At 36.2% G+C, this 25,762-nt stretch overlaps 1 protein-coding gene across 1 annotated transcript in view; it reads right to left on the bottom strand.

Annotated features, from left to right (window-relative positions):
* Positions 1–25,762, bottom strand: part of LOC130593272 (sodium channel protein type 5 subunit alpha-like) — a 41,028-nt gene that overhangs the window by 2,732 nt on the left and 12,534 nt on the right. Inside the window, exons 9-25 of the mRNA XM_057398299.1 lie at positions 24,548–24,730; positions 22,425–22,616; positions 20,717–20,810; positions 18,777–19,015; positions 18,502–18,654; positions 17,055–17,408; positions 15,836–16,288; positions 13,557–13,676; positions 12,132–12,243; positions 10,860–11,014; positions 8,086–8,259; positions 6,481–6,615; positions 3,952–4,206; positions 3,230–3,283; positions 2,189–2,330; positions 1,566–1,666; positions 484–748 (exon numbers count right to left, since the gene is read on the bottom strand). Coding sequence (XP_057254282.1) covers positions 484–748; positions 1,566–1,666; positions 2,189–2,330; positions 3,230–3,283; positions 3,952–4,206; positions 6,481–6,615; positions 8,086–8,259; positions 10,860–11,014; positions 12,132–12,243; positions 13,557–13,676; positions 15,836–16,288; positions 17,055–17,408; positions 18,502–18,654; positions 18,777–19,015; positions 20,717–20,810; positions 22,425–22,616; positions 24,548–24,730 — 3,181 coding nt within the window. The remainder of the gene's footprint in view (positions 1–483; positions 749–1,565; positions 1,667–2,188; positions 2,331–3,229; positions 3,284–3,951; positions 4,207–6,480; positions 6,616–8,085; positions 8,260–10,859; positions 11,015–12,131; positions 12,244–13,556; positions 13,677–15,835; positions 16,289–17,054; positions 17,409–18,501; positions 18,655–18,776; positions 19,016–20,716; positions 20,811–22,424; positions 22,617–24,547; positions 24,731–25,762) is intronic.

The following is a 25,762-nucleotide window of genomic DNA, read 5'->3' as shown; positions in this document are numbered from 1 at the left end:
TTTCCTGAGCTTTCTAAATCAGTCCTCAGGATCTGCTTTCTTAAAAGAAGGTCCTGGAAAATAAAATAAGTCTTTTCCATTTTTCATACAAATGTATTTTTAACCTGAATTTGCTTTTACTGTGAAAACAATGGTTAAGGTGATTACATGTAAATTGAAGGCATAAAAACATCAAGAGAAAAATTTAAGTACAGTAACTTAGAAAATATGTTACTCATTAGATTCCTATTCTGTTAATTACTCAATAAATCTCAAAAAAAAAAGCAAAAAGTTGAAAACTATCCGTTTACCTTCTAGCACTCTGCAAAAATATAAGGAAAACCAACAATAAATCCTTTTAGAAAGGATCACTCAGCATATGGTTTGAAAAAGTACAATGGATCTGGAACTTGTTTATCAGATACATAAGTGGTTACTTCATACTGAAATTTGGCTTAGTATTGCTAAGACATATTACCTGATCTAATAACGATTAATACTTACTAACTAGTGAAAGGATCACAACAGCTAAATCAAATATGTTCCAGCCACAGGTGAAAAAGTAATGTCTTAAGGCTAGTATTTTTATGACACATTCCCCAGTAAACACTGCCACAAAAAACAGGTTGATCTTATTAAGAACATCCTTGACGTTGTCCTGGTTATTTTCTGCCATCATAATGACCATATTTAGACAGATGAAAACTGCAACGGTAATATCAAATGCTTTGTGCGATACTATATCAAACAGCAATCCTTGGAACATATTCTGCAGAGAGAATGAGAAGAGCTGCTTAATGCTACTTGTAAGACCCAGACTACATTCAAATATAAATCAGTAACTTATGCTTAGAAAGAGAATTTAAGAGAATATAAATTTAACTATAAGCTCCTACAAGCATTTTTAGGTCATTTCTTTAGACCTTCGAAGAAAACACTCAGTATTTGGAGAAATATTTGCAGGCATCATGCAACCACATTCCCTTAGAAAATAATTATTCAGGATGAAAGCATTCAGAGTACATAGTGATTGCTCTTTTAATAGAATTAGTTATTGAAGCAGAGATTTTAGGATAAGCAATTTGAACTAAAATGTCGTAATCAAGAAAACCTCTGAGCAGCTACTATGTGAACCCAGGCGTGGACTTAAATTTAAGAACCTATATGAAATGGAGCGTAAGATTATTGGAAGTAAGTAACAACCATTTGGCATGTACTACTCCCTATTTATTCTCACTTGCAATAATCCAATCTAGTTGCAGAAGTAGTGTCATGCAACTCAGATCTCAAGATCATATGGACATATGAGCATGGATTTATGATTATCAAATATTTAATATGAACCTTTATAAATAATTTGTACATTTGAATAGGCGATAAACAGGCTGTGAAATTCTTTAATTAATGCCCACAAAGAAAGGCTGCATTAGATAGATTTAAGAAATAGAGAGTAAAATGTAAACGCTATATTGAATGAGGAAGATGGTGGGTTCTAACATGAATTTTATTCCAGATGCCTGGCTATTGAGTTTGAATATGGTCACCATCTTTGTATCTTTGTCATATTCTACTTAAGATGGTCTCACCAATGGTTTTGGGATGAGTTTTTGAGGTTTCTTTGATCCAAGTTTTTTTAGGGCATTATAATACTTTTTCTGTTCCTCAGTCAAAAATATATCTTTTCCACCTAAGTAAAGGAAAAAATACCGTTGTTCAGCTGAAGTTTAAGCAGTAAACTAAATAAACACTAACAAGTTCATGTGAAAAAAAAAGTAAGTTACACCACAGCACATTATGTCCAGTATATAAATTGCGGGGAGTTACACAGAAGGGACCAATGGCTGCTTGAGTCAGGCTGGGTTATCAGTCAGCAGGTGGTAAGCAACCGTATTGTGCATCACTGCTGGTTATTACTGTTTTTTTTTCCTTTCCCCTTTTGGTTTAATATTCCCTCTGCTTGTTAGTCCCCTCATCGTTGCTATTATTAGTAGTAATATGTTTTACTTTATTTTAGTTATTAAACTGTTCTTAACTCATGGCATTTACATTCTTTTGATTCTCCTCCCCATCCGTCCAGGGAGGAGGGAAGAGGGGGTCGTGAGCGAGCGTCTGCATGGGACTTAGTTGTTTCAAACCATGACAATGTCAAACTAACATTCACAAAATGATATTGGGATTACTAGAGACCCTGAATTAGCTCATGCAGTACTTATCTTTTTCCTTTGTTGGTTGAAATTGCTGATAACCACTCCGATGAAAAGGTTCAGCATGAAGAAAGATCCAAAAATAATGAAAATCACAAAATACATATACATGGCTGGGAACGCTTCAAACTTTGGCTGTTCATCTATCTGTTAAAAAAAAAAAAATCAAAACAGAAAAATAATATTGGTAAAAATCAGATAATCGCAACTTTATCATTTTCAATTTATAATAAAAAATTCTATTTCTACACATTGAAACCTTTATTTAGATCTGTAAGTAGAACTGTCTTGTTCTGTCTTGTTACTGTTTGTAAAGATAATTACAAAGATACAAAACCCAATCCAGCTCTAGTAAATTTAATACTACTTAAGTAGTAAATGAACAGTTGCAATCAGAAGTGATACTGTGAATTTCCTACACAGAACAACAGCTCAGACTAAACATAACAGTGAACCTCCAACCCCTTAAACACTGTCTCAGAAAAGACGCAATTTTGAAAATCCAGCTCACTACGATCGGCCCTAAAAGGAACAAACTTTTTAACTAGCAGCTAATTCAATAGATTGAAGCATACAGTGCCTGAATGAATAAGGAAAATGCAAATAAATTTAAACATACAAAAGTTAAAAGACACTGTACCAACAAGAGAGTGAGAAACAGCACATAGAAATGGGGAAGAAATAATAAAGGTGTCAAATATAAGGAAAAAAAGCTCCAGAAATAACTGCTAAAGATGCATGCCCATTCCCTCCAAGATCTTCTGAACTCTGTTTCCAAAACAGATTAGTCCAAAACTTGCAGCCTCTTCCCTCTGCCTTCTCGATATAGTAAGTTTTAGTGTGGTATCATTCCATTTTGACCAGTTTTCTCTTGTCTAAAAATTCCTGATATTTAGTACTCCAAGGATTATCATTTCACTGTGTAGCTTGATGCATTCATCTGCTTGTATTTCTGATATTGTAAATAAAGCTGAAAAATGAATGGTATGGATAGAAAAGGAAAGAAGGAAAGGGAAAATAATTAACATTTCATTTTAGTGACATACCTGACGAGAATCCACTGCTGCATACATAATATCCATCCAACCTTTAAAAGTTGCCTGGAAAAAAAAACATAAATTAAAATTTTTGTAAATTTCCTGCTTGTTAAAAAAGCAGGACAAGATTCAGCCTAACTAGTAAATATATCCTAAAAGTATAAAAACAATTTCTAAGAAAACAACAGACAATTCCTTCCTGCAATTTTTAGCAGCTCTGCAGAATCATGGAACACTTTGGAGAATATACAGCAATGAACTTCATTTAGAAAAGATACAGGCATAACAACCACTTTTAAAAAATGTCTTTCTCTGCTTTGTTGTGTTGTTAGGGAGATCAATAAATTAGCATCCCAATACTTTATGACTTATACAAGAAAATAAAATATAGAAATATAAATTGCATTGAACATTTTCATTCTTATCCACTCTGAACTAACTTTTATTAAAGAAAATGAGAATAACTTTAAATCCAGTAATATGCAGATTATTTCAGGCTTAGTATATTAATCAAAATAGAAACAAAATTGAAAAGCCATCAACACAGTGCTTGATTTTAACACAAGATTTCTTAAGTGTTTTGAGCAGCTTATAGATAAGAAAAATATTATGGAAGCTAAAATCCCCCAATTTCAGTGAGATAAACAGAAGTGCAGTGGTATCGCATGGTTGGGCTGCTCAACTCATTTCCTTGAAGAAAGCAAAACTGTGCATGTTTTTATAGAACTTACCACTTGGAGGAGAGCCAAGTATCCCATCCCAACATTATCAAAGTTCACATCAGTATTTGTCCATATGCCATTAAAGTGAGTACAATCATTTCTGTTCCAAACTGAACTGATGCTTTCTTTTGAGAGTGTGCATTTCCAAAATTTTTTTCCAAATAATTTTACTCCTGCAATGTTAAATAGGAGCCAGAAGACAATACAGACGAGCAAAACATTCAAGATTGAGGGGATGGCTCCCAAGAGTGCATTCACAACAACCTTAAATAAATAAAAGGAATGAAAAGAATGGATTATTTACATTCAATAGAACACTTTCCCAGAAAAATATTTTTCTTCTCCTGTATCTACTGCAGATTCTTACCCATATAAAAACTAGCAGATGACAAACATAAAGCTGGCTTTCAGCTCAACTTCAATCTTGTCTTAACATGTAATTCTGCAGTTTCTATCTTGCCTTTTTGAGGAAGGAAGTAAACCAGATGGCAGCCAGAATTATCTTTGGGCAAAACAAATACCTAAGATTCCGAGTCTGTAGTACCTAAGGGATCTAAAAGTCAGGTATAGGGGAACGGGTTCACAGAATCACAGAATTACTAAGGTGGGAAGGGACCTCTGGCAACCATCTAAGTCCAACCCCCCTGCCAAGGCAGGGCCACCTAAAGCAGGTTACACAGGAACACGTTCAAGTGGGTTTTGAATGTCTCCAGAGAAGGAGACTCCACAACCCTCCTAGGCAGCCAGTTTCAGTGCTCTGCCACCCTCAACACTGAGTTCTTCCTTACGTTAGAGTGAAACTTCTTGTGTTTTAGTTTATGGTCATTGCTCCTTGTCCTGTTGCTGAGCACCACTGAAGAGAGTCTGGCATCATCCTCCTGGCACCCACCTTTGAGATATTTATATGCACTAATGAGATCCCTTCTCAGTCTTATCCAGACTAAACATGCCCAGCCCCCACAATCTCTCCTCATAAGAGAGTGGCTCCAGACGCCTAAACATACTTACAGCCCTCTGCTGGACCCTCTCTGGTTGTTCCTTGACTTTCTTGCACTGAGGAGCCCATAACTGGACAGAATACTCTAGATGTGACCTCACCAGGGTCAAGTAGAGGGGTAGGATCACCTCCCTCAACCTTCTGGTCACACCTCAGGATACTATTGGCCCTCCTGGCTGAAAGGGCACACTGCTGGCTCATAGTCAACTTCCCATCCACCCATACTCCCAGGTCCTTCTCTGAACTGCTCTCTAATAGGTCAGCCCCCAACCCCTACTGGTACTTGGGGATCTTCCTCCCCATGTGCAATACCCTACACTTGCCCTTGTTGAACCTCATTAGGTTTCTTTCTTCCCACTTCTCCAGCCTATCAAGGCCCTGCTGAATGGCAATACATCCCTCAGGTGCATCACCCATTCCCCCCAGCTTCGTATCATCAGCAAACTTGTTGAGGGTACACTCTAGCCTATTATTTACCGTAATATCATAAATATCCCTTTCTTTTATCTTGGAGGGGGTTTGCAAGAGAACAACTTGCTCTACGTAAAGAAAGTGAACCTCACCCAATAACCACTGGCAACTGACTGCACACATTACATAAAGTAGAAAATCTGGCTTCCAAAAGGCAGTTTTGGTCAGCAGTCTTCCTTCATTTAGACTTGCTTGAGGATAAGGAAAATGCAAACCCAGGGTGACCAGTAAGCCTCTTCCAGAAATGGTACCAGTGAAAATGGTATTCCAGCTTTTGGAGCTTGTGCCGGTGACACCAAGGGACCTGACACAAGCAGTGATAAGAACTTGTAGTCGCAAATCCAGCTCATTAATGCTGAAAGGCAGGACCATGATTGTTGCCAGTGGGAATTTGAGGACTACTATCTATTTATTTTTTTCACCATTCTTCACCCGTCTGTGAAGATCCCAATGATCTCTGCATATTGAACTTTTCAGTTCAGTCAATCCAAACCAGATATAACAGATATCTAAGACAACAGATGGCTCTTCTCTCCCTCAGCTGTCTCATCATAGAAGACTATCAGGTTCGATGGCTGCTTGTAACTGATTCCTTCTTGCCCTTAATGGCCTTTCTCCCCACTGACTTTAAGATTCAGTTCACTTACAGCAGATTTTAAAATCAAGATACAACAATCTCCTATTAAGAAAATCCCACACTGTTTAAGTTTGAAAGGATTGTTGTCTTTCAAATCCACCCTGGAGAACCTGAAATGTGGCACATGAGCCTGTCCAGGTAACTGCCAAGACGAAACTGGAAATATAGAAAGATGTTCCAGTGTTCACATTAGTATACATAATGATTCCTTGTGGTAGCACATTATTATTCAATTTCCTTATTTCATTTGTACTTACAAATTTCTGTGAAAGCGTTAAGTATTATTTCAAATTAACAGCCATACATATAAGAAGGCAATCTGAACCATCTTAATGTCATCAAGTCCCAAAAAGAGATTCACGGTTTAATTTTCACAAAAAAAAATCAAATGCAGCTATTAGAGAATATGCACACACACCTCCAATATCCTTACCTTTATCCCTTCAAATCTTGACAAAGCTCGGAGAGGCCTCAATGCTTTAAGAGTCCTGAGAGATTTCAGGGCATTCTCAGAGGAACAAAGTGATGAGGCAGGAGTAGTACTTAATCCCCAGGAAACAAATGACAGCTGTGTTCATTGAATTGAAACTGAGATTATTGAATGGTATACAAAAATTTATTTTATTTGCGTCAGCAGACAATCATAACCTGAATGTTCCAGTAAGTCTTCTTTGACCAGCAAGTCAAATGAAGAAAATACACATTCAAAGCTATCATAGTATAATTTCACTTTGGTATTTCCTAATATTTTAAAAATAATGGGATAAATTCATTCCAATTTGAAACACACTTTTCTTTTTTTTCCCTAAAAACAGTTCTTGTAATTTTTTTCAGAATATTGGTACAGCAACCAAATTGGTAACTATGGTAGTTTCATACACTACCAGACCAGAAAGGACTGTTCAAATAAAATATTCCCATTTTCTGCATAGTTATTCTTGGAAGCGTATACAGTAATTAGTTATCATAAGTTAAGATGGTGATGTGGAAATAAAAAATATTTTTTAAAAGATAGTGATTCTTTATTTTATTTTTTGTAAAAGAAAAAAATGAACTGTAAAGATTATGTTTCATTATTGTTTCAATAATTCAGGCTTTTTCACTGTTCATGATTTGCCTCTTCCTATTTGAATTTTTTTATCTCATAGTCTAGCCTTTGTATATTTGCGTGCCTTTCTTCCATTCTGAACGGCATTGTTATTAATGTTGCAGAACTGTAATTGCTAAAGTCCTGCTATATATTCTTCAGAAATAATCATATTAGATTTTTCTGCTGATTTTCCTAGTACTTTGCAACTTTCAATGCTAACTACTCAGAGGCTATCAAGCAGCTACTTTGATGTTACCAGAAGTCAGCTGCTCAGATGTATTGGGAAGATACTGAAATATTTTTCAGTTTTATATGGCAAGATTATATTATTTAACTTTGAGTTCATAATAAATATGTATATATCGAACACTCCATTACCTCCATTTCAGTATTGATGATTTCAGCATTTCTCTTTACAGCTATATAAAGGATTGCTAGCATTTCTTAGAACTGCAAAGCAAAACATACTTTTCTATGTCTTTAACTCTCTGGCTAATTACTTTTCCATTAATGCTTTTCAGCTCTTTATACCATCCAAATTTTTTCTCTTTAAAGAAGAAAATCTACTTTTTTCTGGTTTTAAATACCAGAGCCGACAACAGCTTCACCTTTTTTTACTGTCTTAATTAATTTATTTTACTTTTATTTCTGATTGCTAATTGTACTTTCTCTCTCTACTTATGTTTTCATAACCAACATTTTTTTTGAGGACCACAACTTATGGTCATCAATGACAGTGACACCAGATAAAATTTTCTTAATCGACTTCTGATTATTACTTAAAACTGCCACTTAAATCTGTTCTAACATTTCCTTTGAGTATAATTTTTTCAACTTTTGGAAACTGTCTTTTAGACTTGTGTTAATTCATAATTAGTTTTTACATGCAGCTCTTTATACAGAAAACATCAAAATCAATACATAAGACAAGCTGAATATAATACTTACACATACAAGGATGAAGTCTAGCCAACACCAGGCATTTGTGAAATAACTGTGCAAACCATAAGCCACCCATTTCAGCAGCATCTCCATAAAGAAGATGTAGGTAAATATTTTATCAGCAAATTCTAGGAGCATTTTCACTTTTTGTCTCTCCTGTAGGTGAATATCTTCAAATGCCTGGAATTTCAGAATTCAGTTTTAAAACAGTTCGGTAGTTTTATGGAAAATCTTTTAAATTCCACAAGAATGCACAGTTTGGCTTATTATAACCATTTCATATTAAATTATGGGCAACCACCACAAAGTTTTATGCTTAGAAATAAAAACCTAAATTGTAAAGTACAATCTCATTTTCAGATTGGTTGCAAAATCACATACTTTCAGATGTTTATGCTCGACACTTCTTCAAAAAATTATCTCATGAGGGTCAATTGTGGCTACCAAAAATCTTGGCTTCCTGAATTACTGGATAATTTTGAAGGTGTTAGTCTAAAATTCTTCACAATAAAGCTTGAATTAAACACATTAAGCACTGTCTTTCAGACCTAGGTCTTCCAAATGTGTCATCTTTAGTTAGCCTGCAAAGCTGTAATAAAGATATGAAAAAATATGACAAGCACTTCACCTGGAATTGTTAATTGCCAGAGTTCCACAATTTTTCACCTAAACCTTGACATTACTTTGATGTCAGTAAGGGTTTTGGAAAATGTTTTATTGAGTGCTTTAGTTTACATCATTGTTTGCTTGTGTTTAATGTATTTGCTGCCTTGCTAATTTATTTTAAAGTTTTGATACTGCCATTCTATTCTCAGTTCCTTTTAGCACCTTGCACTACTTCCTCACCAAGGCTCTGGTGATGTCTTCATTCTTCCTTTCATCCATTTCTCCCCCACCTTATAGCTCCATCTCCATTCAATTTCTCTTTCGCTGCCAGCATTTCTCATAACCTATCCATCCATTTTCACTACCACTATTTCCCTCATGTCTGTCATTACTTTTACTTAAAACTTTGTTACTTATGTAGATAAATCAGAAGCCACACTGTACCACACCCTTTCTGACCCTCTACTATCCCTAGATATAAATTACTTAATCTCCTTTTGTCTCTTTCACATTCTGTCTCAAGAGCTGAAAGTGTCTCTAGAGCACATCAGGGCATTTAACAACTTCCCTTTCTTTTATCCTTATTCAAATCTATGTCTCTTTCTCTGAAATAGCCTCTGCAGCTGCTAACTTTTTGTCTTCTTTCTTGCCATGAGACAAGTAAAAAAGTTGAAATGAGAAATTTGTTTGTCTGTCCTCTCAGAAAGAATATACTATCTCATATCCTTAGGACGTTGGACCACAGCATCTTTATTTTATAGACACAGTATCTTTATTTTATAGAAGAGCAAATGAAGTACAGAAAGATCAATTAATTTGCCCAAAGTCACATGGCTGTAGTCTTTGACAAAGATCAGGAACCAAACAGAGGGTGTCAAAACTTTAATCCACATCCAGTTTCAATCTACATCAGCTCCTCACTTAACAGCTCCTTACCCAACCCTGAAATCCCTCATTCTGCTGTTATTTTTTAATAAAATCATGAACAGTCAGCACCATTTAAGGAAACAGTGGGCTGTGTTACATGACCTGGATGGTCCATAGACCTTTGGTTCAGGAGAGCATGGCAGCAAAGAAAACTCAGTGGTTTTGCAAGCATTAGCCCAGCTATAGCGGGCCTTAACGGTTATGAGTTATCGCCAGTCACATTAATCTGGTGGAACTTACGCAGTCCTGCTCCACAGTGTAATGAAACAGTAAAACTGCTTCTGGACCGAAGTGGTCTTTAAAGCAGTGGTCATTCAATTGTGCTACAGTCAGAAGAAATGTGTACAGAGCAGAGCTGTCACTGTGTCCACAGAACTACTAATTTGACTGTAGGTAATTGAGAACTTCTGGCATTCATGTACATAAGCCTATTTACCATTTCCTACATTTTTTCTGAGCAAGTTTGATAAGTAATGTCATCTTTTTCACTGTTTAACCTTGACTACCTTGATTTCTACCTACTAGTCAAATCACTCATCATTTAGCAGTGATACTCTTTCAAAATTCTAACTCTTCTTTTGCTCTGAGCACTGAGCATTCACCACATACTTTTCTATGCATTCTTTCTATGATCACCACCTCATCTGATTTGCTTTCAAGCAGGGACATGCCTGATGGTATGGTGCTGCTTCATTCTAGCTGGTTCAGGAAATTCTGTATCAACAAACAATTTTAAAAATAGAAAATGGACAAGACCTTTTTCACAATAGGACAACAGTATCTTAGGAATGTGAAAGTTCTTAACACTACAATACGTCTTCGATGAAAAGGATTTGTTATTTTTTTTTATATAAGCCTTCCTAATAAATTTCATACCCTCATTTAGCCTCCTAGTTAATCACACAAGTGTGTGAGGAATCATATTCCATGAACAGTGTGCATGAGGCCCTCAGTGACATAGTTTAGTGACGGTCTTGGCAGTCCTGGGGTGATGGCTGGACTTAAAGGTCTTTTCCAACTTAGCTGACTCTATGATTCTATGAAGAACTATGAGAAGACTATGATCCCATATATTTAAATATCTTGTCCAAGCTGGGGAGAACCTTATAACTTCTAAAGGACATGTTTATAATACTTGTGTCTCCCTGGGGAAAGGAATGTGAGAGTAAAAGAAATAAATATAATAATATAATTTTCCTTTACTGACAACCATCAATTCAAATTTTGAGAAATTAAATTAAATTTACCAGTGCTGCGCTGCTCAATATTATCATAAAAATTATAAAATGTTCAAACCAGCTATGTTTAACAATTCTGTAACAGGTTTTTCTAAAGTTCCACCAAGTTCTGCCTGGAAACCTAGTGGTATCCAATGCACAACATGGAAAACACTCAACGCAACCTGAAAAGAGAAAGAAGAACACGTTGGTCCCATGGAAAATGTAGAGACATAGAACATAAAAAGTGTAAGGTATCTTAATATGAGTTTCCACAGTCTATACAACCAATGTGATGTTTTACCTAAGGGGTGATGCTGTCTCTGAAGCAATCAAAAGCTAAATAAAAGACAAAATTTGTAGGTAAAAATATCTTTAAATAGAGCAACTTATACATGGAAAAAGCAGAAAAGCCACTGTGTCCACAAGCCCTTCTGTGGGCACAAAAAGCCATTAGTTCCATCTAAAAAATTTCTTGAGTTATTTTGTTTGCTTGGTTGTTGGGTTTTTTTGTTGGTCTTTTTTTTTCCCCTGCATTTATTCTTTTGAAAATCGATAATGTAAAAATTGGTTAGTAAATTAGTATTTCTACTGATTATTTCACTCAATTGCACTGCAGAGACATTACAATTAGATTCTCTAGTCACCATTTTGCACTGGAAATGGACTTTTTCATTAATCTGTAAAGGCAGTAGGGTTGAACCATGAGGGTCAATGGAGTCTAAGGAACCATTCAGGCAATCAAAAGTAGGTGTCCACACTGGGATAAACTGTAAATTCCTCTGAATGCCATTAGCTGTATTGACTGGATATTCATCCACTGTGCTGGGAGCTCAGATAAATTCACTTAAAGTGACATTCAAGACACCAGATACAGACATACATATCCCGACATCCAGCTGCCCTTTCAGAAATGCTTTGAGTGCTTTTGCTCATATTCAGATACCTACAGTCTGATGCCTCAATATAAGACTGAATCACACTCCAAAGATGGCATTTTGCTACCTAAACACAGGTGTTTTAAACCAATTTAGGCCTCTTCGGATACCATACAGCTCCCGTGATACTTCTGCCAGCTTCATGCAGTTGTACTGCCTGCTCTCGGGCATCTCATATGGTTCTAAATGCTTGTGTTCAGGCATCCCAGCCCTGCTACAGTTCTGTGCTGGCTTCAGGTCTGTTTATCTGAATTTTTATGTTTATAAACAAGCGTCTCAGTTTTTGCCAATTTGGAAATGTTCTAAAGAGAACAAATGGACACTGGTTCATTTGGTGTCACCACAATATATAAAGGATTCTTACTTCCTGTAAAACAGTCCTTGGGTAGGTGTGAGTTTTGAGGCTGGGAAAAGGTCTCCAGGAGAATAACTGGATCCACAGTGCTGGCTTCAGAATAGCTACCACCATCACATTTCTGCAGAGGATGGTAAAGAAGAGGATTTGCTTTTTATTGATAAGGTTAACAGATTTAAAATAAATTAAACTTATCACACACACCCCCCCAAAAAAAGAAGAAACAAAAAGAAAACTGCACCCTATAAAATATCTTAATGAATTTAATGTTGCTGAACTACCAAAACAAAATTACAAACAAAAGGACAGAAAAGGCTAATCCTTCCTCTTTGTTTCCATGGCTTTAATTTAATAAAGTATCTTCTAGTCATCTACACTGGCCTTGCAGCAAGGAAAATATTTAGAAGAGATTATATTATGCTACAGCTTTACTTTAGAGAAAACTCTGATTTGTTCATGACAATCCAATTCTTTTTTCATTTTCAGAGACACAAACCATGTCTTAAAAGGCTTGAAGATAGGAAGGCCTAGCAGGAAAGAAATGTATGTATGGCTACACATTTCAAAGAGTTATTGTTATTGGCAAATAAACTACACACCTATAAAACTAAAGACAATAAGGAAAATAAGTATAAAGAAAAAGGAATAAAGCAACCTATCAGCCATAAAATATAAGTGCCCTGTATGACATGGAAAGGGAAGGCATAAGGATAGGGATAAAAATGAGAAGCCAGAAGAAGGGATAATTGCTGTTGTTGACAGCCATGCTGTTCTACACTAACTTAGGGTCCTAGGGAATCTTCAACATAGACAGAAATGTAATTACTTAAATTTATGAGCATTTTAATATTTTAATCTAAATATAATTAACATATAAAATTAAATAACGTCTAGCAAATAAAACTTCCAGCCACTTCCTCTAAAATCAAAAAATACTGAAGTGGTTTGACATTTGGAGGTAGTAATCCAGAAAGTTGCCGGGCCATTGGAGGCAAGCCATGGTTCTTCACCTTTTGTGATGTGGAGCTGTTGTATTAGAATAACCTATGCTTCTAGACCAGAAAAAGTATGTCTGTTTGGGGAACTGCTCCTAGAGAAAAAATTTTTGCATCCAGGGTTGAACAAACAGAATTATCTATAAAATTGAATAATATGTAACACATATTTAAAATAAGTGTGTTTCTTGATTAATTTGTTTATTTATTTTGTACAAAATATTATCTGAAGCTACACTGTCAGCCATGGTTGTTTCTGAGAGACAAACCTCCATGCTTTAAACTATTATTGCCTCTAGAAATATGTAACATTTTCACAAGGATTATACTTACTACTCTTTGGAAAACCCCAGCTTATCCTGTCATTGCTGAATGAGGGAACCACTGTGACAATTTTCATCTCTAGCATATTCTGCAAGGTGATAAAATTTATAATTACCTCTTTTTGCTCTTTCTTTTGGTGTATTTCTGAAACACAACTTAAAGTTTCAGAAGTCCCAGAAATCTGACTGAAGACACTTGAACTTCGGCACTCCCTTCTATGTCTTAACCTGTCTCCCTGCATAAAATAATGCAAAACAGTTGACTTTCCACATTTACTGACATTCTTAAAAGTAAATATTCTTTAACAGAATCTAAATCATCCACAAAATTCAGCATGTTTGTCTTTTTACAGATAATTAAATTATATCCATAAAGGCATGTAAAAGAATGGTTTTTTTTCTTCAATTTCAAATACTGTGTTCCTGTAGTTACACTGGAAAGGTACCATGCCTCGAGACCTACGTTTAGCCCACTGATGTATTCTTGCATCCAAATCACTAAGTTCAGATGGACTAGCTCAGCAGCAACCTTTTCAGCTGGACCCCAAGAATCTTTTCATCTTTCTAGTTACAGGGAGAATGGCTAAGTGATCCAAACCAGATCTCAGTCTTGTGCTGGTTTTGGCAGGGATAGAGTTTGTTTTCTTCACAGTAACTAGTATGGGTCTGTGTCTTGAATTTGTGCTGGAAATACTGTTGATAACACAGCAATTTTTTCATTATTGCTGAGCAGTTCTTACGCAGAGTCTAATATGGGTAGGTGCACAAAGGATGCTGGGGTACACAAAGAGCTGGGACAGCTGACCCAAACTGACCCAAGTAATATTCCATACCATATGGCATAATGCTTAGCATATAAAGCTGGGGAAGAAGAAGGATGAAGGGGGGATATTTGGAGTGATGGAGTTTGTCTTCCCAAGTAATTGTTACACATAATGGAACCCTGCTCTCCTGGAGATGCCCAAACGTCCACCTGCTGATGGGAAGTGGTGAATAAATTCCTTGTTTTGCTTTGCCTGTATGGGGGGCTTTTGCTTTACCTATTAATCTGTATTTGTCTCAGCCCGTTAGTTTTCTCACATTCTTTCATCCCAACACAGGTGGAGTGAGTGAGCAGCTGTGTGGTGCTTAGTTGCCATCTGGGGTTAAACCACAACAGGTTAATAATTTTTTGTTCACCTTCTGACAGAAGATTGTAAGGAAGGTATATTGGAGTCTGCTACCTCTTATTACAACTGCGTGTGAATAAGGCAGGCTTCTGAAAGAAATTAGCTTGATGTCCCTTTTTGCTAATAAAAGCTGAAACTACTATTGTGTGTTTCATACACAGCTGCAGTGCTGTCAATGGGCTAAAAGGTACCACCCTTACCTTCTATAGGCAAAAATATTTGTACAGGAATAAGAATCTCAGAGGATGACCTAATGATTTTGAACTAAAATGCATTCATGCATGCTTACTGCCTTCTAAGATACATGGACAGTATCTTAAGACATACCCATGGCATGTTAGATACAGTGCAGGATATAGAGGAACTGACAGACACCTTTATATAGATGCATTTAGAAGCTGTATGAGATGATCCAGCACCTCAAATGACACTTGACATCTATAAGGTGAGTAGTACGTGGAATCCTGAAATTCAGGTATCTAAGTGGTGTAATCTAATTGCGGCTGGTACCCAGTATCATCTGAGGTGTTTCTACACAACCCTGGCCACCAGATGTCAATGGAAATTCCTATAGCTTCTGTGTCTTATTTGTCAGTCCCATGTGGATGTGACAGATACCCCAAGTATCTCAAATATCCCAAAATGCCTATGTACAGGAAAATTAATCACACCGTTTTATCATGGCAATACAAACACCTCACACGCAGAAAGACGAGCTTTTACCTGCCCAACACAAAAAAACAAAGAGATGTAAAGGGGAGTCCAAAGTATCATAGAAGTGAAAAGCGGATTAAAAAAAAATTAAGAAATTAATTTTTTAAGGAGAAGCTTTTATTTGCTTTTTCATCTGGACTCTGTGCAACTGACAAGCAACATAAAAACAACACAAGAATACTGTCCTCAAAAAATTCCAGGTGCCGTCTGTAAGGCAAAGGAGACTTTCTGTCTTGATCAAACTTCATTTAGCAATTGACAACCATAAATGGAAGCAAAACAGACCAAAGTAGAATGATAGCTATCAATGAGAAGAATGATGAAAAAGTGAATATTCAACATTATTAAATAACTGAAACTATTTGGGTCTATTTTGCATTTTGAAGCTACTAGAAGAACAAAGAAAGTAAAATGACAGAAATGACAGAAAGGATAACATTTACAGTTGAGTCTTCAAGATCATATTTATAGATGCAAGTTACAATAATTTTTCAAATATTACTATTCCCTACCTGTTTTCTGTATTCTGTTTCTGTGCATACACTGTGCTCATCACCACCTTCATCCGTGTAAGTCTCTGGTACTGCAATAGGAACACAGGTACTATGACTGGTCAAAAATTCTTCATATTTCATTGTTACTGAGCAATTCCTCTCAGTATTGTAATAACCCAGGTCTAAGCAGCTGTTGTCTATATCCTTTCTGACATCTATCATGGCATAGTTATTTTCCTCTATGTCTTTGGCTGAAATTTTCACCAAAGTCTTCTTTTTGGCTGTTGTTTTGAGGCTTCGTTTCATTGCTTTGCAACAACGACCCAAAATTCTGTCTTTCACAGACTGCAGGCCCTTGCGAATATGCACAATGGTAATCTGACTTTTGGTCATTTGTCCAGATTCCTCTTGATCCGTTGAGGAGTCAGTATTGAATGAATTCAGCAGCAAGGCAATGAATAGGTTGAGCACCTTAAAATAGTTAAAGTAAGTTGGAGACACTACTGGTAACAGAAAAGGCATTTCAGAAAACCTTCCTTAGATAAAAGCATCTCAGTCTTGCTTTCATCAACCACTGCAATGAAATAACTTACTATTATACTGAAATATTAATATATTATAATATGGCTCTTTCTGGAAGGAAGGGCAGGAACAAAAAGAAAGAAGTGACAGTTTGAGTCTAGCAAATATATTTTCACATGCTCTGATGTCCATAATGTCTACAAGGAGGTACATATGTAGAAAAACAGCAGGCAAAGATAAATTTTAGTAACACTACCATCAAAAAGGATCTGGTATGTGCCAACAAATCAAGCACATGGAAAAGATTTTGTCTTCCTGCATATATACAGTAGAACAATTATGTGGCACACAAACCAGAAAATCTGGGGACTTTAGATAATAAAAGGATAAGTTGGCAAGCTTAAAAGCACTGACTAATTTGGTTAATTGGTCCTAGTAACACCAAAGATGAAAAAATCAGAGACCAAATTATCAAAAGCACCGCACTTCTATACTCTGGGTAGAAGAAATAATTTTATTTTGCTTAGCAGCTACCTTTTGTGTGAGAAAGAGAAAGGGGAAAAGGAAAAAAGTCAGAAGAAAAACATACATTAAGTAACATCCAGAAAAAAAGAATACTGTGAATATTTTTCAAATAATAAAGTTTGCCTTGGAAAAAAGATGCTGATGTAATTGGATTCATTCAGAATGGACTGAAAAATAGCTTGAAACTCACCACCAGGTTTCCTATGACCAGGACTACCAAGAAAATGGGAAGACATAGCCCTTTTCCAGCCACTTCCATACATTCCCACATGGTTTCAATCCATTCTCCACATAATATTCGGAATATAATCAGGAATGAATGATAAAAATCCTTCATATGCCAGCGTAACTGTGCATCGGTGCTTATTTTACAAGAATATTTTTCATAATAAGGGCCTAAAACCTGCTTTCCTACTACGGCAAAAATAAATATAGTGACAATCAAAACCAGAGTGAGGTTACCCAGAGCACCAACTGAGTTTAGAATTATTTTCATAAGAGTATTTAAGGCTGGCCAGAATTTTGCCAATTTGAAGATCCTGAGCTGTAAGTAAAACACAAGAGAACAATGTGAGTAGCAAACACTACATAGGTAGCACAGCACAAATAAAAAACAGACCCCGCATTTATCATGCTGGCTTTACTACAGGAATACCACCATAACTTTTCCCCGAAGAAAGGTTTATATTTGTTCCAATGTGAAACACTGTGCTTCAGCTCAGATAGTTAATTAGTATTAATAGTGGTGATGACAACAGAAATATTCAAGTGGCCTAAAGGTACTTGCATGAGGCTTATGAAATGACTGAATTGTAGACTAAATCAAATATATAAGAAAAATTGAAAAAATATTTTTTTCTGCCTCTTACACAACTGAATTAAAATAGGATCTGAAAAGACAGGTCAGATCTTTTGCATGCATTCTCATGAGTAAAAAGGACACTTTTAGTAAAATCAGCATCATGGCTGCTCCAATCTTTCAGTCATGATCACAAGATGAAACAGAATTCAAATGAATTTCTATGTGTGTTGCCTCTGAAAAGCTATGAAGAATGTTGGAAACATTTAGGAAATATAGCACTCCGAATACATAGTAAGGATGCAAACAAAACCATAACATTACACATAGAGATCTCAGAGATACTCTTCCTGTTCCCTAAGATGAAGGAAAGCCTTGAAAAGACCTCATGGCCAAGCTTAAGCCTTGAGGAAAGCTGTGTTATTTTACAAATCAAATTTTACAAACTCAAAAGGAAAAGCTGTGAGGGAACCACTGCTATCCCTAAGCTCAGATAATACCTTTTCCTAATGGAAGATCTGAAATGTAGTTGAGTGGTGCCACTGTACAGACCTAACAGAAAGCCATTGAATTGTCTGCTATTTCAAATCTTCAAAAGAGCACATTGTGCCACAGGATTTATAGTATCCAATATACACAGTATAATAATCATATTGAATGCATTTGTTAATATTCATTTAATATTCGCTCTAATTAAATATTCACACGGGCTTGCTATTTACTAATGAAGAGAAGTGATATAACGGGTTCATCAGTAAAATAATTTGAGGGTGTTTCACTGTCATCTTTATAAATCTATACAACATATACTTAAAAAAAAGAATAAAGAAATAATTACCAGCCTGAAATATGATAGATTTTCTTCAAAGCTTATTAGGTCAATCATAACAACTATGCTATCAAAAATATTCCATTTTTGCTGAAAATAGTTGTAAGGATCAAGAGCAATGATTTTCAAGATCATTTCTGCTGTAAAAATCAGGGTGAACACCTGGAAAGAGGAAAAAGAAATCCAGCAAAAAGTCACTGAAAAAGTATGTCTCTTTATGGGATTTTCCAAATATAAATACAGGGTCATAACTCCATATTCACTCTAACATAGACCTAACTTACCAAGTCACTTCTATAAAATAGTTCTTTGTAATCATGGTTCACGCCAGGATGCTTCAAAGCCATGAAAAAGGTATTTGCAATAATGCAAACCATGATCAAGGTTTCAGCAGATGGATCCAAAATTACCATTTTCACCTTCTCTTTGACTGCTCTCCAGAATGAACAACAATTCCAAATTAGACACTTTCGAGCAAGATGTTTCCATTGAGAAGGGCATGTAATTTTTGACTTTTGCATGTCTAAATGACAAAGAGGTAAAGTGACATACAGATAATTTTATGTGCAATATCAGCATGAAGAAAAAGACAATCACTCATAGAAATGTCTGAAAAGAAAAATCATTCATGTGAGCAAAACAGCATCACTGAAAATAAAGTTTCATGCATTCTACACAAACTTATTACAGGCTATTTGAAGGTCACTATCAACAAATCTCTTAATTAAGAAACAGGTGATATTGCCCACCTCTTCATATGTTTATTAAACTATTGAAGGATGATAGAGGATCTGTATTAAGGAGAAATAACTTAACTGTCTTTGGAAACTGTCAGCTAGTTTTCTGTGCGCTGCATCTATGCAGTCACAAATGCAGCATGGCTTGAAGAAAAGCCCAGCATAAAATGAAGAAGGGTGTGCCCCATATCTTGATGTCCCATAGTTGAAGATATGATCATAAGATAAGTTAGAAGGGACCTCAGATCTGTACTGCAACCCCCTTCTCAAAGCAGGGTCAGCTATGAGGGCAGACACACATAAACTGTTCCGCTGCCCATAGTGAAAATTTCTACTTACACACAGTTTGAAACTCTCTTCTTTCAATTCATGTCTGTTGCTTCATCTTCTGCTGTGTGCCATTGTGAAGAGTCTGGCTTCATCTTCTTGAGAATGTCTTCCTACACACTGGAAGGCTGATATTAACTTCGCCTCAAAGCTTTCTCTCTGGCCTGAACCAGCCCAGCACTGGGCAAGTGCTCCAGCAACTGGCTTGGAATCACCCTACTGAACATAATGTATGTCTTGTACTGGGGAGACTGGGGGGCAAACTGGGCACAGTATGTGGTCTAGGATGTGCTTAATAAATGGCAATAATCACTTTTCCCCTGGCTATACTCCTTTTAATAAGACTAGGATACTGTTAGCCATTGCTGCTACAAGGGCATGTTGCATGCTCAGCTCACTGCCCACAAGGACCCACAGGGCCTTTCCTGCAGAGCTACTTCCCAGCCAGCCAGCTCACAGCCTGTATTGTTGCAAGAGGTTCTTGCAGATTTGTTGACGTTTACATTTGCTCTGGTTGAATTTTCATAAGGTTCCTGTTGGTCCATTCCTCCAGCCTAAGTCCCTCTAGATGGCAGCCCTTACCTCCAGTGTATCAAGAGGTTCCCCCTTAATTTGGTGTCATCTGCAAAATTCAAGATCAAGCTCTCTGTTGCCTCTTCCAGGTCACTTAGGACAAGATGGGTCCGAGGATACACCCCGGTGGTACTCCACTTGTTACCTGCCTCCAGGTAGAATACAGCTTGTTCACCAGACACTTAAGTCCAAACATCCAATCATTTTTATTTTTTTTTGACCAGCTGGTTGTCTACCCTTGCAGATCCTGACACCCTAACTTGGAAGAAAAAGTACTGTGCGAGACAGTGTTGTAAGAATTGCTAAAGTCAAGGTAAATGAAAACACTGCTCTCTTCTCATCCACAAACCCCATTCATTTTGCTGGGCAATCAGCTTGGCCAGGTATGATCTTTGGTAATTTTAAGTCGTAATTACAGATATGTGATATGAAAATATTTACTTTACTGAAAGGTACATTTAATAGCAGCATAATTTCCTCCAGCAACTTTTAAAATAATGCTGGTTGTTTGTGACATTTTGATCTCTTAGGTCAAGTTACACAATCACCATAGGAAAAACACTAAAGAATGACTTAACACAAATTACCTGTAATAATAGTGGCTGCACTCATTAACCTTTGTCTTTGAAAAGGATCATTAATAGAGTCCACTGACAATTCATAGGACAGCAGTATCTGCCTCTAGTTAGAAAGACAACAGAAGATAATATAACAAAAGAATATGAAGAAATGGCAAATATTAATAAAATTATGTCCAGCATAAGATCAATATGGCTTTTTAAATACATATTTTATGAATGTTTTACATATTTTACATTTACTTCCTTGCTGGAAAGATGTAAAATGAAACAATACAACAATACCATGTGTTTGCTTTTGATGGTGTGGTGGTGTGTTCCACCCCCCAACCCTTTATTTCCCAACTCTGCTTAAGTGGTAACTATCAGTGGTGGTGGTAATGCATATGTCTGGGAAAGGCAAAGAACATTTCATCAAAACCAGTAATATTTTTCAAGAAGTTGTTTCCTTCTGAAAATATTTACCAACTATAATAATGCCATTATATAAGTACTGCTGGGGTCTTGGTAACGTGATAGTAAGGACTGTCCACGAGATATACGGCATCTTGCCAGTGTCAACGGTACTGTAAAAAAAACCTCAAGATTAGGAAAAGTAACAATTTCAACTCTTAAAAGCAGTTTCTTAATGGATTTAAAAAGGAGTGATGAGCATGGAAGCCAGAAGTCACAGCTGTAATCAAGATGTGAAATAGCACGTGTAGGTTTCAGCCTAATATTCAGGCATCCACGTTTAATTTGTTCATGTGCTAAAATCTGCTTTATTATAATTGATGTTTTATATATATATGTTTGATTCATTTAAATCTAAGTGTATGAAGCCATTTGAGACTGCCTGTTTAGACATTTGATATCTGAGACATCCACAGTCTCAGACCAAGCAGACATGACACATCATGTCTGTACCCTTCTGTAGAGCAGGTGGACGCCAAGTAAGACACTCTAGAAAACATCAAATGTCACTAGGGATTAATTTGTGACCCAAAAATTCAAATCTATAGTCAACTCTGGGAGTTTAGAATGTAAATAACATGTAGACACCTGCAAACAAAAACCTGGAGCACAATTCAGTTGCCTAAATCTAGAAATTTAGTAACATTTAAGATGACATAATGTATTTGAGATATTCACACAGTGCTGGAAGATGTGCCACAGACACCAAAGATACCAGAATATCCAAGATTTCCAAGAACATCTAAAAATGTCACTAGATTCTTATTGTTACAAAAGTGAATTATGCCCCTAACATTAGATATCTTCATACTGAACTAAATACAACCCAGAATATTTAGGCCAGAGAACTAGGTGTGTGTACAAAAAAAAAAAAAAGAAAGATTAGGCCATTAGGGAAATTCTAAAACTTACAGGATTTTGTGTGTTTATTTATGCAGCACAATAGAGATGGTGACAGATCTTTCCACAGCTCTATGTGCTGAGGTCTACACTGTGTCTTAACTATGCTACTGACAACCACTTCAAACTTCCCTTTCAAGTCCATTTAGTTCTGTCTCTCTCTGGTCCCAGAAATCTAGCTTTCAGATTGCTTTAAAACACAAGTTAATCCAATGCATGAAAGAGAGAGGGGTGGGAGGAGGTGTGTGTTTAAGAAAAAAAAAAAATGAAGGAAAAGATTGCAAATAAAGGAAGATTTTCTTCTCATCTACTTGTCATACCACATCTAAGTCTAATGAACCTATCTTCTGTTTCAAATACTTACAAGCTTCTTGTGGCAGTGAACAGGCTGTGACTGAAACATATGTCCATCTTTGTCATGATCACTTAAAATTGAACTTTTGCTTAAAATAGGTTTTTCTTTCTTCACTTCTTTTTCTTCTGAATTTTTCAACTCAGCAGCTGACATTTTGGATTCAACATGTAGGGCCCTATTACCTTCTCCGACAGCCAACATCTGTAAAAGAATCAGCAAAAGATCTGTCTAATAATACAGGGCAAATGCCAATGCATGGATTAGGATGATATACAATTTAATTATTATGTTATCTGCATGCTCTGCACCAACAATTCCTACTTTTAAAATATTAAACTACTATAAAAAGATAAGAGTACAAAATGCTATTTACAATACTGAAAGATAAAACAGTGTTACTTACCAGCTACTGTAATTAAAGTCTGTCTTTGCCACTTTAGATATTGCATTTGTATCTGAATTACAGGATACTCTGCTGTATCCTTTTACTCTCCTTTTCCTGCTTTGGAAAGGACCTTGAGCCCAAAGACAACAGAAGACTAAGGGCTTAAACAAAATCCTAAAGCATTAAACCTTTCTGAACTACTAATCCCGTTGAATGAAGAATAGGTGGAAGAATAAGTAAAGCTTGGCAAGCTGGAATTTTGGACAGAGAAACATTACAGGCCTGTCAACAGCTAGAGAGGAGGGATTTGGCAAACTGGTGATGCAATTCACCTTAATGATGAAACTGGATAATTGTTAGAGAATGTTTGAATGTCCTTTTACAAGTCTGACTTTTCTGTCAGTAAATCAGAGGTATCTTTTATAAAAAGTTAGAAGATAAAATGTCCTACCAATAATTTTCAGTCTATCTTATTGCCTCACCTCAGAGCTTCATTTCTTAGAAATAAAATAATTTCTCAGAAATAACAACAAAGTGACACCTGCTCCTATAGAGGCAAGGAATGAATGAATCTAGGCAATATTGTGCCAAGAGGAAATACTACAGAAATTTGATGTGTGTCTATGAGGTCTCCAAACCAACAGCAAAGAAAACACAATCTCTGGATGTCCATCTATATTAATATGGAACTAATGGCATTAGCCTGGACAAAGACTATGACTACTCTTGTCAAATGGTAAGCCTTCTGCATACAGTCACTCAAAAAAAGGCACGACATGCCTTAAATAGCCAATCAAGTGGCTCTCAGAAAGCCTACATTTTTTAATCAGTCCTGAAATCTACCAGCATCAGAACTTCCAATATCAAGGAACTGTAGAAATGACAATTTTTCTTATACAGAATCATAGAACAGTTAGGGTTGGAAAGGACCTTAAGATCATCTAGTTCCAACCCCCTGCCATGGGCATGGACACCTCACACTAAACCACTTCACCCAAGGCTTTGTCCAACCTGGTCTTGAGCACTGCCAGGGATGGAGCATTCACAACCTCCCTGGGAAACCCATTCCAGTGCCTCACTACCCTAACAGGAAAGAATTTCCTCCTTATATCCAATCTAAACTTCCCTTGTTTAAGTTTTAACCCGTTACCCCTTGTCCTGTTACTACAGTCCCTAAGGAAGAGTACCTCCCCAGCATCCCTATAGGCCCCCTTCAGGTACTGGAAGGCCACTATGAGGTCTCCATGCAGCCTGCTCTTCTCCAGGCTGAAAAGCCCCAACTTTCAGTTTACACACTTGTACTTCCTTCATCAAACTACACGGTAATAGCAAGAAGGAATATTCAGAGAAAGGATTTTTTTGTACACAGCAATAGTAGCAGTGTACGAGAATGGGGTAAACCACAGAGCACAGGCACCTGTGCATTTCCATGAAAGCTATATACTTGCCATCAAGCCAGTCCTGTGTAATATCAGGTCTCCCAATCCTAAAACTTAATATGATTGAACTTGGACTTATTCTGTTAGTTTGTAATGCAGAAATGCTTATATATATTTATATATATATTTATATATATTTGTATGTATAGACACACACATGCATTTATAAAACGACAGAAAGACAAAGTGTAAGAAAATATTTCAAAAAGCAGATGCTTAATTAAAACTCTTATTTCCATAATTCACAAACAGAAGAAAACAAAAGGAACCATATATTATATATATATTATCTGTAATAATTTACAAACCTGTTCTTCCTTTAGAATTTGATAGGCATCATGAAGTATTTTTTCCTTTTCCTCTAGAGCTTCATTTTGCTCTTTATATGCCAAAGTTACCACAGCCAAGATCAGATTGAAGAGATAAAATGAGCACAAAAAGATGACTGCCATAAAAAATAAAACGTAGCTCTTTCCAGATGTACGGATAGTCTGTGAGGAAAAGGTTATAATAAATAAAGGTTATAATAATTTCTATACAAACTAACTTTTAAAATAGGATTTCTAACTAACTTTAAACAATTTATTTTCCTATAAAACACAAAGGCTCAACATACTGCACTGTTTTCATTAAAAAAACAGTAGGATATACCTCTGGTCTAAGTTAAATAGGAGGTGTAGAAATACATCTAGTCAGGAGTTCCCCTGGCCTCCAAGTGATTAAATTTCAGCTCTTAAAAATGTCTCTGTGATCACACAATGTTTTCTCTTTCTTAACAGACCATCAAATGTCCATAATGATGTCATTGCAGAGAATAATTTACAAAATACATTCTTAAAATTAAATTTAATATCTCACAGCAAATTGGGCAAATGATCATCAGAGTTTAACTTAAGAGAAGACAATTTCAGCTGTAAAGAGATACACAGGTGGCTACCAGAGAAATTAATAAAACTCAGTAATACAGATGAAAGTTAAGATCATCTAAACAATCATGAAAGATGTTGTGATGAGAGAATCAGAGGCAGTATTTAGACTGATTGCTTACTGTTACATTTTCTCAATTTGTAAAGGCTGCTGTAAATAAGGTGGACCATATGAAAGTTACAAAACAAGGCAGAGGATAATACCTTTCTAGCAAAGGCCCTGCATAGATGTAAGGGACCCAGAGAGCTCTCTACACGCAATTTTTGTACCATTTTTACCAAAAAGTGGAACATGAAAGTTAAATTCAGCTCTCTGAATCAAAACATAAAGGCTCCTTTTTTTTTTTCTGGTATCAATTGTCAAAAATTTTTTGAAATCGGTGTATATGTTGAGCCAAAAGGCTTTTGTGAGGAGTCACGACTTCAAAGGAAGAGAAACAGTGTGTGTAACAAGTCCTCATCTACCCTGCAGCAGCAGTGAGCTCACTAGCCAAATCCACTATATACCCAAATCCTATGGCGGTTTCATATTAATATTTAACTATTAATCATTGACCCAAGTGTGCTCTCCAAAGAGCATACACAGCAGGATTGCTC

Source organism: Pezoporus wallicus, unplaced genomic scaffold (genome assembly GCF_028554395.1).
Source record: "Pezoporus wallicus isolate ANWC-B61680 ecotype Strahan unplaced genomic scaffold, APGP_CSIRO_Pwel_v1 contig_7237, whole genome shotgun sequence".
In the NCBI taxonomy this organism is placed as follows: Eukaryota; Metazoa; Chordata; class Aves; order Psittaciformes; family Psittacidae; genus Pezoporus; species Pezoporus wallicus.
The sequence above is the reverse complement of the archived record's forward strand: the minus strand, read 5'-3'. Positions and strand labels throughout refer to the sequence as shown.